The 12,922-nt window shown below is 37.6% G+C and overlaps 1 protein-coding gene across 7 annotated transcripts in view; it reads left to right on the top strand.

Annotated features, from left to right (window-relative positions):
• DIP2C (DIP2 acetate--CoA ligase C (putative)) overlaps positions 1-12,922 on the top strand; it is a 327,799-nt gene that overhangs the window by 243,756 nt on the left and 71,121 nt on the right. For all 7 annotated transcript variants that reach the window (XM_087729737.1, XM_087729765.1, XM_087729757.1 and 4 more), the window contains 8 exons: positions 391-493; positions 848-912; positions 2,746-2,839; positions 2,957-3,076; positions 3,872-3,986; positions 8,494-8,633; positions 10,250-10,386; positions 12,626-12,834. In XM_087729737.1, the coding sequence (XP_087585863.1) occupies positions 391-493; positions 848-912; positions 2,746-2,839; positions 2,957-3,076; positions 3,872-3,986; positions 8,494-8,633; positions 10,250-10,386; positions 12,626-12,834 (983 nt within the window). The remainder of the gene's footprint in view (positions 1-390; positions 494-847; positions 913-2,745; positions 2,840-2,956; positions 3,077-3,871; positions 3,987-8,493; positions 8,634-10,249; positions 10,387-12,625; positions 12,835-12,922) is intronic.

Genomic DNA, 12,922 nt, shown 5'->3' on the forward strand with positions numbered 1-12,922 from the left:
GCTCAGGTTTATTGGTTGGCCTATAAAATCTAATGTGAACACTGAGCAGACTGAACTAGGTTATTATCTGCTAAATCTGGCCAGTTCTTTAGTCATTAATGTGATCAGAATTGTTAGAATTATTTTTCCATAATGCCTGTATTCAAACAGCAGATGTGTTTCTGATATCAAACCTGGGAAGCTTCACTCAAGAAGAGAAAACCTATCTGAAAAAAGTGTCTTTTAACAAAAAAATGCCTCACAAACTCCTCGATACTGTTGCCCTCTTAAATTAGAGTCATTAGATGTGTCCATCATTCACCTACATAGGAAACACTTTAAACGTAGCTATTAAATAATGGAAATAGGACAACTATTGCACATTGACTTTCCCTGCTTATTTCTTTTCAGTACAAAACATGTAAAGATGGAAGCGTGCTTGGGGTGACTGTGACAAGGATTGCACTGCTGACGCACTGCCAAGCTCTGACCCAGGCATGTGGATACACAGAAGGTATGCAGTACGCTTCCCTTGCTTCATACATAAAATCGAGTGTAAATTGTAATTTGTTTCTCATCAGGCTCCTGTCTTATGTTTTACATAGATCTGTGTCAAAGGCTTCTAGATTTGAAAACCTGATTTTTTTTTTTCATTGGTTTTAGAAAATATGTACACGTTTAAAATATCTTTGTGAGAGGTACAAATAATGTCCTAGCCAGTAGAAATCCTGCAGTGGAGACTTACTATGAAAGTTAAGCTTTGAGGTCATCAGTCACGTTATACTGAGGTTTCCTTCCTTTGAGTGGGTTTGCTTTGGGTCAATGCCATGTTCTAAAAAATAAACTCTGTTTTGTTTTTGTTGGACAGCTGAAACAATTGTGAATGTATTAGATTTCAAGAAGGATGTTGGTTTATGGCATGGGATTCTTACAGTAAGTATGTTTTTTTATTTTGTGTGAGTATTTGAAAATAAACTAACTTAGTATGCTTATTACTGTCACAAACTGGGATGTCCTACAGTTTCTTCTAATAGAAATTTTTATGCTTTGAAAGCAGAAAATAAGTGACTTAAACCCATTATCTTCTGTTAGTGCACATTACCCATAATGAGCATGGTAAAGATGCAAATGTATTTTTATGCATCATGTCAAGTACTCTGGCCCCATTCTTACCATGTTATTCTGATCCTACTGATGCGTGATTTTGAGATCAGACTTTATAGCAGAAACAATTTAAATTAGTACCTGCCTCTGTAAGGATATGATCCCATGGCATAGCTATATTGTCACTGACTAGCTTCTCTATCAAAACTTCCACCAACAAGTGGTTTTGCTAACATTAAAGCATTTCTGATACTTTAAATCGCATAAATTGTCTACTTGCTGTTTGAATGTCTTCCTCGATTGACATGGGAGGCAACTGACATATTTTTAAGAATTGCTTCTAAAGGTGCTGCTGCAATCAGTGACTGACAAAATACTTACTATTCACTGATCATTTTAAGAACAGATAGGAAGCTTTGAAGGGCACTGTTTTGGGGTCCCAGGATGTACATGCTATGATTCCCAGGGATCCGATATACTTTTCCCATGCAGTGTTATACTGTTCTTAATATCAAAGGGCAGTAATAACACTTCTGAAGCAGAAACAATCTATTAGGCTTAACGCCCATAAGTATCTCATGTTAAAAAACCATCTTTATCACTGAAGTTGAAAGCAACCATCTAATAGAGCTTTTCTATGCCTTCCTTTGCTATTAATCTTGGTATGAACTTTATGTTTTTCATCACTTGCCTGTAAGTGCTTTTCCTGTACCTACGCTTGTGCCAGACTGAAAGGAGAACTATCTTTTGCACTTCTACAAGTGTTTAGATGACTAATCCACTCGGACACTCAATCTTTCTTAAGCCTAGGTTTTCCAAAACAAATACTGTATTTAACCTGTGCTGCTATGAGTGGAGACGCGTTGCTCTCAGAAGATGTTTCCAAACGGTAACAGAAGTAAAGCAGCAGCTCATTTACAGGCTGTTTGTTTAGTAGTAACACTGAGAAATCACTAAAGCAATTGACTGCCTCAGACTGAGAGATCGGGTTTGGATGTCATTGGTTTCACTCAGCTGCTTTTTCTAAACTTCCTGCAACTTTTCATGACCTTGTTGAAAATACTGGAATTAGCCCACCTGGAGAATGACTAGCAACAACTTCATTTATTTTCTGTTAAAATAAATTGATCCCTGCTTAATCTGTGACTCCAGTTTCTCTGTCTACTGTCTTTTAAATAATTTGTGCCCCGCTACCATTAGTAGTTTTTCAGTCTTCACAGAGATGGATTTCTTTAGACAGATATGTTGCTGTTACTTGTCCTTTTGAGTAAAGAGTCTTTATATATACTGAAGTTTAGCAGGCTTAGGGATAATATTAACCTACATAGCAAACATGCAGACATTGTTCATCCAATGTTTTTTTATTTTTTCTATTTAAAGTGAATCACTTAGAGTATAAACAGAAAGAAAATCTGTTTCATTTTTTTCAGTACCGCTTCAAAATTATGATCTGATTAGTCTAAATCCTTAATCCTTAATTAAAGCATTAGAAAATGGGTGTCTGTTTCATCTTAATGTAGATAGCCAGATAGGAAAAGATAAATGCCAGCATTGACAATAAAACAAGCATAGAGTGATTTGTATAGATGCCCCTGCCCATAACACAATATAAATAATTACCACGATTGTTGTATAAAACTCATTTATCTTATTTGATTACAGAGTGTCATGAACATGATGCATGTTATAAGTATTCCATACTCTTTAATGAAAGTGAATCCACTGTCATGGATACAAAAAGTCTGTCAATACAAAGGTAAGGAACAAGAATATACAAAAGTATGCTTGATAGTCAAAATCAAAAGTACAAATTGATAATACAGCTGTACAGCTTTTATATGGTGTATTAGTAATCTTCCCATTCTTACTGCAGCAAAAGTTGCCTGTGTAAAATCCAGAGACATGCACTGGGCATTGGTGGCACATCGGGATCAGAGAGACATCAACCTTTCCTCACTGCGTATGCTGATAGTGGCTGATGGTGCAAACCCATGTAAGCTTTGCTTCTGCAGTCCAGTAGAGAACAGGAAGTGTTTTCTGTCTTGCATTTAAAGTTTCAATCTTCAGTCATCTTAGCTAAAATATTTACAAAGTATAGGCTTTTTCTACTGCAAACTATATGATACTTATGGAAACAGTAATTAATTTTGGATGTTTTTAAAATATATTTTTCTTTAGCTAATCCTGAAGCAAACTTGGTATTCCACATAACGTAAGTTGCAGTAAATCCAGTTTTGTTTAACGTGACAGTCATGTATAAAGACTGAAGTAAATAACCTTAAGCTATAGAAAGGATCAGAAAGTTTCTTCTGAATGATGGTGCTCAGATGCAGAAGTAACTGAGAATTTTAGAGGAATACTTATACTACTCTAGAGAACCACATCTGGATCAGTTCATGACAATTAATCGCATGAACTGTTTCTCTATATTATTTAATGTACCAACATATAGGTGTTCTGCTTGTTTGTAGTAGTTTGCTTCAAGTTTCTGAATTAAATCGTTAATTTGCCTCATCCTAAAAAAGAAAACTGCAATAGCTTTTCCACGTAAGCATAGTGAAAGGACTTTAGGCTCGAAAATTAGTCTTTATTCTCTGTATGCATACACAACTGTATATACATATATATAGCTGTAGCAGCTATGACTTCTTTCCCAGTGGACACGGGTCCTTTTTAAATTTTTTTTTCCTGAAAAGCCTGTATATTCAATAGTAAGTTTGCAGTTTGAATAGTATCACTTCAGAAATCAGATTATTTTTCTCCTCTCATTTTTTTTTCTTTACCCCAGGGTCTATTTCTTCCTGTGATGCATTTCTCAATGTCTTCCAAAGTAAAGGTCTAAGACAGGAGGTCATTTGTCCCTGTGCTAGTTCACCGGAAGCTCTCACTGTGGCTATTCGAAGGTACTGTGTTACACCAGTGGAAATAGACCCACTGTAGAATATATGTGGTAATTTGAAAAGAAATGAAAAAATTATTCAAGTATGAATCTGCATACTTAAGTTCTGAATGACATTTTTAGTTTTCATTTTGTTTAGGTCCAAAGCAGACATGCAAGAAGAATTTGTAGAGTAATAATTTAACTTCAGAGAGCTTTATAATATAGTTCTCATTTCTGTAATTTTATCTAATTTTAAATGAAACAGACTGAAATGCAAAAGCTAATTCTGTAAAACGAAGTGGAAAAATGCTACCGTAAGCATAAAAATAATTAAAATGTGGGAATTTAAGTGGAATTGCTATCGAGGAAAATCATGCTTTAAAGTAGTCTGTTTAAAGAATTACGACATTCTGCAGGTTGTTTTTGGCTGACTGGCACTTTTTAACCATTCATAGACTCAGTAATCGTCTGGAAATGCCCTTTGAGTCTGGGAGATTTGGGTATAGAAATAAAATTGATAAATTCTAATAGAACTGTTAAGCCTTATGTACGTGAATGTCAGTATGCAGCAGCCAGCTGTGATGAGTGTTGTAGCATACAGTAAATGGCATAACTGTTGTCTGTTTTGGCAGAGTTTTCCAAAACTTATACCTTGAACAGTAGGCACTTTGTTTTTAAGTTCAGATGTCTGCAGCCATTTATAATTGTTTCACATGTTAAAACATGCAGCATAAAAGTGTAAAGCACTGTAATAGCATAAAAATAAAATACTTCCTGCCACAAAGTTTAAAATACACTGTCCAAGTGAAATTTAACTAGATTTTCAATTAGTTTTCCAACAAAACATCACAGGAAGAAAGACATGAGGCCAAGAGTGTGGTTAACTTTCAGCCACCTCATTATTAGCTTAAAACATCTGAAAGCTATCCATCAGGGACTTATCCTGTCCAGGTTAGTTGCCTTTCTGTGAACTACAGGATCTCAGAGAGCCCTTCATTCAGCTCCACTGGCCTGTTCTCAGCTTTATACCAAGGAGTACATTGTTTTTCCCTTGCGATGAGTTTCCCTGCCATAGGCTGTGCAGACCTTCACTCCCTTGGAATGAGCTCGTGCTTGTAAGTGCAGAGAGGAGGTGGATGGGCAGCAGACGTCGCTTGTGCTGAGCACTGATTAACGGGAGAGGGTTTTCATTTCCTGTGCTAGCCCTGGAAAACCTGTCCCAGATCACAGGTGATGAAGTGGGAGAACTCACTGTATCTCAACATGCGATGGCTGGCATGCCCTTTCTAGACTTAAACTATGCTTGTAGCCATCTGAAGCACTAGAGATTCATCTTCAAATTAACTAGCGTTGAGAGCTCACATAAAAAAAAAATTATTAGCACATAAAATAGCAGATAATTCAAAAAAAAAAAGGCATTTTTATCTTCAATGCCTCGCTGTGTAATTACAGAGAAGTTCTTACTACAGTGAATGTTACTGAACATGTACCTCTTTTTTTTGAAGTCTGTTTAATGGTAGGATAACACCAGCTGAACTTGGGAGCTTTAGTATTTTTCATTTTATTCAAGCCATCTCCACTGACAGTAAAGTCATTATCATACAAGTTCCAAAGAGTTACAGCTGAAGTATGCATTAAAATGACTCCCTGCAGAGCACAGATCCAGAGAACTCCCTGGTAATGCTCCGACTCTTTCAAAATCTATGGTGTATTTTTACTGATTTTCCTACAAGGAAGAGTAACAAAACCAGTTCACAGTTGAAATACCCTTATAGTTTAGAAAAGGCAGTCAGCAATAGATTAATAGGTACTTTAGCCTTAGAGCTGAATCATGAAGCCTCATATTTAAAGGAATGTGTCATGCAAATAATTCTTTATGGTATTTCCTTTTAGTTTATTGCATATTAGTCTGCACCCACTTGCTTAAGGGAGTGCAAAACTTTAAGAATACGTCTTTTCCCATTTAAACAACTGGCAAAAAAAGGTGGTAAAATAGATTGTATCTGTAAATGGTAGTAGCAACTGTTCTCAAAATTCTCTACAGATTCTCAGTATGAACAAATTAGCTTTGAAGTAGATGTACATTGTCCCTCTTTCATGGTTAAGGAAACTAAAGGGGTAGGTTTGTCTGGTGGTTTAAGCTACGTTTATTGAGTATATGAAGTAGGTGGAATTATACCTTTGTTTAGTTGCTCCTACTTTAATCAAAGGATTTGTCTTTGTCTAGCAAGCAATCTTACAGAATTCCAAATTCAGTATTAGAAATATTGAATGTGTAAAGAAAATTAAAAATGTGAACTTAAAAATAAATTATAAATACATTGGAATGGGGTTATTTATATTTCATCTTCTTTCCAAGTGATTTCTGTCCTTCTGCTTGGCCGAGATACTTGTTTTAGGGTTGTTCCCATGTGGATATCACGCACAGAACAAAATAAGATACCATATATTGCAGGATTATTGCTGACAAGATACTTTCTAAGAGGATGTATAGGCGCTGTCAGGTGCTTAGCTCCCCACCTCACCCCTCTGTCCTGGTCCTCTGCATTCCCATTCGGTGTCAGACAGCTAGTTGCCCGCAAGAGGAGACTCGAGCGTGGTTGTCTGGTGTCTCATTCAAGGATCCACCTCAGACTACCAGGATACCAAAAGTACTCTGAAATAGCAGCTCTGAAATGCCTGCTCTGTGGACCCCAGTTCCTCAGCACCGACTCTTTCCTTCTGCACGCCTGCTTCCATTGCACGGCACTTCTTGCTAACCCAGGCAAAGCTGTTCTCTCAACCAGGCCACACAAGCGTAGCTCTATTGAGAAGTCCGCCGCCATGATCCTGGCAGGCCCCGTGCCTCCAGCTTCCCTCCCTGCCACCCCCGCCCTGTTCACAGCCAGCGTCTTTCAACCGTGCGCCCGCTCTTCTTTTTAGTAGTCTTTGGATGTGCTAAGTAATGCAAGAAAATGTATGTGATGGGAGTCTAGATGGCCTCTACTACTAGAGGTTGTGAGAAGCTGCGTGTGCCTGCGGGAGACCTTTCTTCTCATGAGCAGTAAAATGTGTGTTTTGGGGAGCAAGGGTGAGAGGCAGTTGATCAATAATGTTGCTGAAAGTTCCTTTCGCAGGATGGGAATGTTATTTATCACAGCTGCTTGTTTACTAGCACCATTTGTTATGCTCTAATGCGTTTTCAAGCGTGCCCACATCCTTCTTTGTTGACAATGTCACTTGAGAAATATGCCTCGTAAAACCTATTAATTGAAATTTATAGTGCCGATCACTGCAAGGCTTACATGAGCATGATTGGCTAAGGCCCATCTAGTATTTCAAGCATAGTAGAGGAGAAATGTCATATAAAAGGACATTAGCTGTTAAAAAATAGTTGTGTTATGATGGACTATTTAGGAAAAATGCAGAATCTTGATCTAAATATTGGCTGTTTATCCATCTTGAAAATGGCTGGAGTCTGGCTGCGCTACATGGGTGCATTATCCACACTCAAATCAGCATCACGTTACCTTCTGGTTTTGAATTTTAAAATGCAGGACAGTATAAGAATCTTGCCTGACATGAAAAGCCCTGACATATTCCCTTCACTTAATAACTTGCATACATCAACATTGGTTTGCTCAAGCCACGCTCTACATATGTATAATTGTATCTACTGATACAGCAGGCGGTTTTATATTGAAACAAGTTGACAGACAGTTTGTGCTGATGCTGTGGAATTGTACAGCGTGTCGGCAGTGAATCTGAGCAAACTGAGGCGTTACAAAGAGGCTGCATCCACAGCATTTTGACCATGACTGATTAAGGTGTAATTTGTTTTAATTTTCATGGCGTAAATTAGAATAGGAAGAATTCAATTATATGCACTAAACTAAAGATGGTAAAGTCCTTGCAGCTTCCACAGATACTTGGCAGTGAATTTATGACAACCTAATTTCTTCTGTTTAGTAATTTTAAATGCTTAAGTACTGAGAGTGGGAAGTCATATCTGTGATTTAAACACAGCATACTTGTATTCTCATCTTGGCTTTGATAGCAGTGTGCTAGAGTTAGGCTTTTAGTCTGGCAGGTGAGTTTGGTTTCCTAGGTTGCCCCAAAGTAGGTAACATACAGAGAGTTTATCAAGTTATTTACTGATCAGTTCCAAATATTTAGAGTGCAGTTTCCCTCCACATCGTTTGCACTGCCTTTTGGTATCTTTAAAACAAGACAAAAGGCCTTTACTTGGGTAATCAAACAATCTCTCTAAATCTATCTGAAAATTAAATACAAGTTGTTTTGGGTAAATGTTAGGTCTTACTTTCATCTCTGCAGCCCCATATATGTGGGTGGCTACTGAGTGGGAGAGCTGACAGAAATAATTACTCAGAAATGACTGAAAAACAGGATTCTGTCAGGTCTAATAGGGGAAAAAAGAAGGTGAACTTTTAAACTCAAATAGAGAAATATTTGCAATAATAGTCCATTAAAAATAAGTAAATGCTTCTGTCTGCCTGATGGTGCACTGATGTTATAACCCATGGTTGCAGGCCAACAGATGACAGCAATCAGCCACCAGGCAGAGGAGTTCTGTCCATGCATGGTCTCACTTATGGAGTGATTCGAGTGGACTCTGAAGAAAAGCTTTCTGTTCTGACTGTCCAGGATGTTGGTTTAGTGATGCCAGGAGGTAAGGAACTTTCTTTGAAATTTATTATGATTCATCAGTTTAAGTAATTAGCTCTAAAAAGTCATAGGTGGGCGTACTTTGCTGTTAGACAGCAAGCTTTGGGATTAGAAGATGTGTACTTGAAAGCGTTTTAGTCCAAAAGCATTACCTTGTAAAACTTGATAGTTTGGAAATCCCTAGATTTCTTCTCTCTGTTTACCTCTGTGGCTGTCTTTACTCGCATTAGCGGCGTGCTTTAAACAACCTGTCATCACATCAGAACATCCATTCCTTAACTGTGAGATACTCGTACAGAAAATAAGCAAGTTGGATTCCGATGTCTGGAGGCTATAAATATCCATAAGCCTGACCCAGATGAGACTAGATAGTGGAAGTTTTCATAACCTGTGCTAAGGACCAACAAAATTGCTATCTGAAGGCTTGCAGAATGTTTTTCCAAAGATCTTGTGCTATCACCCAGTTATTAGAAAGAGGAGGTATGACTGAACAGTTCATTTGATAAATTCAAACTGAAGTCAGTGCTTCTAAATATGAAGATAAGATTTTTCATAAGAGCTAGATTTTAAATGAGATGTTACAGAGACTAGAAAAGGATAATACTGGAGTTTTTCATAAGAGGATGTCTCTTATGCACCAAAGGAATAAAACATAATGATGCATCTTATAAAATTTCAGTTGGACTACTTAAAATAAAGGAAGATAAGATTGGTTGTTGTCTAATAGTTATCATATAGGGTATTATTATAGACATGCCATCTTGCACTTCGTTCTACATTCTGATCCTTTTAATAGAAGTACATGCTCCTGTTTATCCTCAGAGTGAGAGAAAGGTCATTAAAGATTCTTTACACTTGTATTTAAAAGACATGCTGATTCATTTTTGGTCTCCCTTGTTCATCATATCCTCTTTCCAACTGCAAAATTTACACATGTTGGACTTCTACTCCAGGGATTGCAGCTAAAGCAGCATACTTGATTCTTATTCACATGGCTCACACGTAAAATAGTGCTTCTTCCTCAGACCAGTGATTCCTAATCCCTCCCGTTTAGCTCTTGCTCTCTCTGCAGTCCCATAAGACCAGTGAGAGGGAGTCTGAGCTCTGATAAATTCTTAGTAAAACAACCATACTAGTCTCCTAGAGTATCTTGATCTTTCATACGGTGTTACTTGCTACTTTGTGAGAGGTGGTTTTCCTGGTTGCCTGCCTCCCTGGCAGTATGATTATTATCAAGTACTCCATTAGGTTATTTCATTTTGCACTGACTGCGGCAAATCTGGGCTTCAGTATGCAGAATTGGGAACACAATCACGTCACAGCAATATTACAGATCAACTGAAATTTTGGAGCACAAGGCAAATTAGGTTTTGTTACCAGTGTGAAGACTAAGTTTACATAAAGATCTTTGCATTCTTTGTGTAAGTATTGTTTATAATATAAATAACATTTGATAATGTAACGCTGAACACCTTAATGTTTGAGAAAACAATTGTTAGACACTAGAGTCTACGTATAATTTGTTTATGTCAACTCCACCATGATGTGTTTCTCACAGCATTTATATTATTCTGTAGTTCATTTTATAATATTTTTTAAAGTCCTTTGCTCTCCCTCTAGCTATAATGTGTTCGGTGAAGCCAGATGGAATTCCTCAGCTCTGTAAAACAGATGAGATAGGAGAACTTTGTGTATGTGCTATTGCAACGGGTACATCATATTACGGACTCTCGGGCATGACCAAAAATACTTTTGAGGTAAGCTGTCCAAAAAATGCTATATAAAAATCCTTCCTTTTTAACTTTTTCTGTTTCAGGATAATATTTCACATAAAGTATTGATAGTAATAATATCAGAATAGCAGTAATAATCAGCGCCTGTGGCTTGGGACCTTAGGTACCCTAGCCAGATAATCTGCACTGAAGCCCATTTCATTAAGTGCAATAGCAGATCTTTATGTGGGTTTAGTTTTGGCACTGAAGAGCTTTTACTTTCATTTTGAAAGAAGATACCAGGGGCTGAAACTATGAGACGGAAAGCAGGAAGAAAGACAAAGTTCCAAAGGCAATACCGTACAAGTCTACAAGCTAGCTACGTGCAGAATTTGATTGTTGCAACAGTGGTAAGGCTGCTGGGTATCTTTAAAAAGCAGTTTCCAACATTTCCACAACGCAGCCGGCATTAAAGGCTTGCATTTATACAGAATCCTGACAGATGTAGTCTTCAAGAGGTATCTGAATAGCAAAGATACCTTTTCCTAATTAGTCCCCACCTGCTTTTGTTTGAATTGCCTTAGGTGAAAGCCTTTTTGCTTTGTGGAATCTGTTTTCCAGTAGGTTTCAGCTCCAGTGCAGAGAGCTGTATTGATAGCTTTGTTGTACCTGCTCACTTGTTATCATTAACTTCTGCTGATGCCAGTATGAAAGGCTGAACAAATCAGAGAAATACTGAAAAACATTGAGCTCTTTATTAAGTTCTGATCCTTTTTTAATACTTGAGAAAAAAGAAAAATACATTTACATTTCCCTTAAAAAATGCTCTGATATTACCATTTTTAATAGACCAAACGTGACTAATATCTCCTGCAAAATGCAGATCTGAATGTTGTAAACACTGTACATTAAATAATTAATGGAGACTAGTGGGTACGACTGGCCATCCTGCTATTGAAGCCAGGAATCCTACTATGCTATTGTGACCTGAAATTTGTTCATAGCTAATTACTGTGCTACAAGTACAATTGGCAATACTCAGTGTGAATGGTAATCCTGGATCTGACGTATTTCAGGGTAGAAAGGTACTCTACATTCATTTTGTAGTACTTGCTGTAATTATAAAATCATTCATAATTCATAACTGGGTCTGCAGTTTAACAGCATATTTAGACTGATTTAGACTTACTCCTAATGGTAAGCAAATAAATTGCCATTGAGTGAGCAGGACCACTCATTTTTAAAGTTAAGCATGTTCTTAGGAGCCCTCTCCAAGTGGGCCTCTTTTCTGTTTTACTGTGTAATTCATGTTGCAGGTATTAGAGAGTCAGAGAGTTTTGCATTCCTGAAATGAATTATGGCTGAGGATTTATAAGCATTAAATCTGTTCAGTAAGAGTCACCCATGGGCATCTGGCAGCAGAATTTGACCTTTCTTTTTACATGAGCCTTGAAGGACACCATATAGCCATGGTCTTCCACTTGCCATTGTGTTACATAACTTGCCTTTAGGCTGTTTTAGGTTAAAGAAGCAATGGTAGGAAAGTGTGGTTGTGTCAGAATGCAGCTCAAAGTAGCTCATGTGCCAGAAGGATAACACTGTGCTAGTTAGGATAGGAAAAGCGGTAGAAATCTATCCTGTGGAAGTCATGTATGTGTCTGATGTTCAGACATTTAGAGAGGCTCTGTATAGGGCTGTATTTTCACTTTTAGACATGCTACAGAAGGCATTATCATTGGTATTGAGAGGACTTAATTGGCCTTAGATAAAAATGTGGTCAGCTGCAAGACTCATTAATGTACAGTACCTTAAAATAGCTTCACTTCTAGCCTGCTTATTTCTCTATACTGTGCTGGAAATGAGCACGAGGTATTGAAAAGAACCTCTACTGTAATGTTTACAATTTAATCTCTCAGGTACCTATATATAGCATCTCAGGTTAGCTGCAGGCTGCACACTGTTTTGGTTTTTTTTTGTTGTTCAATACTGTTTATGTTGATTTATATATTTTTTAAGGTCATAAATGATTTTCAGAGCCATGGTTAGGGAAAATGTGTGTGGTAAACAGAGTGGGATTGAACTTGCTGGAACTCAGGCACTGAAAATTACGCAGACTAGTCTAGGAGTTTCTTGACACTCCCTTCATGGTCAGTGAAGAGTAAAGAGCATCACCAGCGACCTATTTACTTCATTCCAGCAGAGCCATCTGAGAGAGCATGCCTGAAATATTTCACAGCATGATATCTGTGTACAGAATTGAAGACTGTGTTTCTCTCTCTTACAGGTGTTTCCTATGACCAGTTCTGGTGGCCCTATCACTGAATATCCTTTCATAAGGACTGGACTGCTAGGCTTTATAGGACCAGGTGGACTTGTCTTTGTAATTGGCAAAATGGATGGTTTGATGGTTGTCAGTGGAAGAAGACATAATGCTGATGACATTGTAGCAACAGCACTGGCTGTGGAACCAATGAAATTTGTCTACAGGGGAAGGTTTGATCCTTTCTTTTCTTATATTATGTAGAAATCCTTATTTTGCTTAGAACAGGTGTAAGTGACCCAAAATGCTTTCAGAAGGCAG

The sequence above is a fragment of the Nipponia nippon genome, unplaced genomic scaffold (genome assembly GCF_047370975.1).
Source record: "Nipponia nippon isolate SJK-2023a ecotype South Korea unplaced genomic scaffold, ASM4737097v1 scaffold_1, whole genome shotgun sequence".
Classification (NCBI taxonomy): Eukaryota; Metazoa; Chordata; class Aves; order Pelecaniformes; family Threskiornithidae; genus Nipponia; species Nipponia nippon.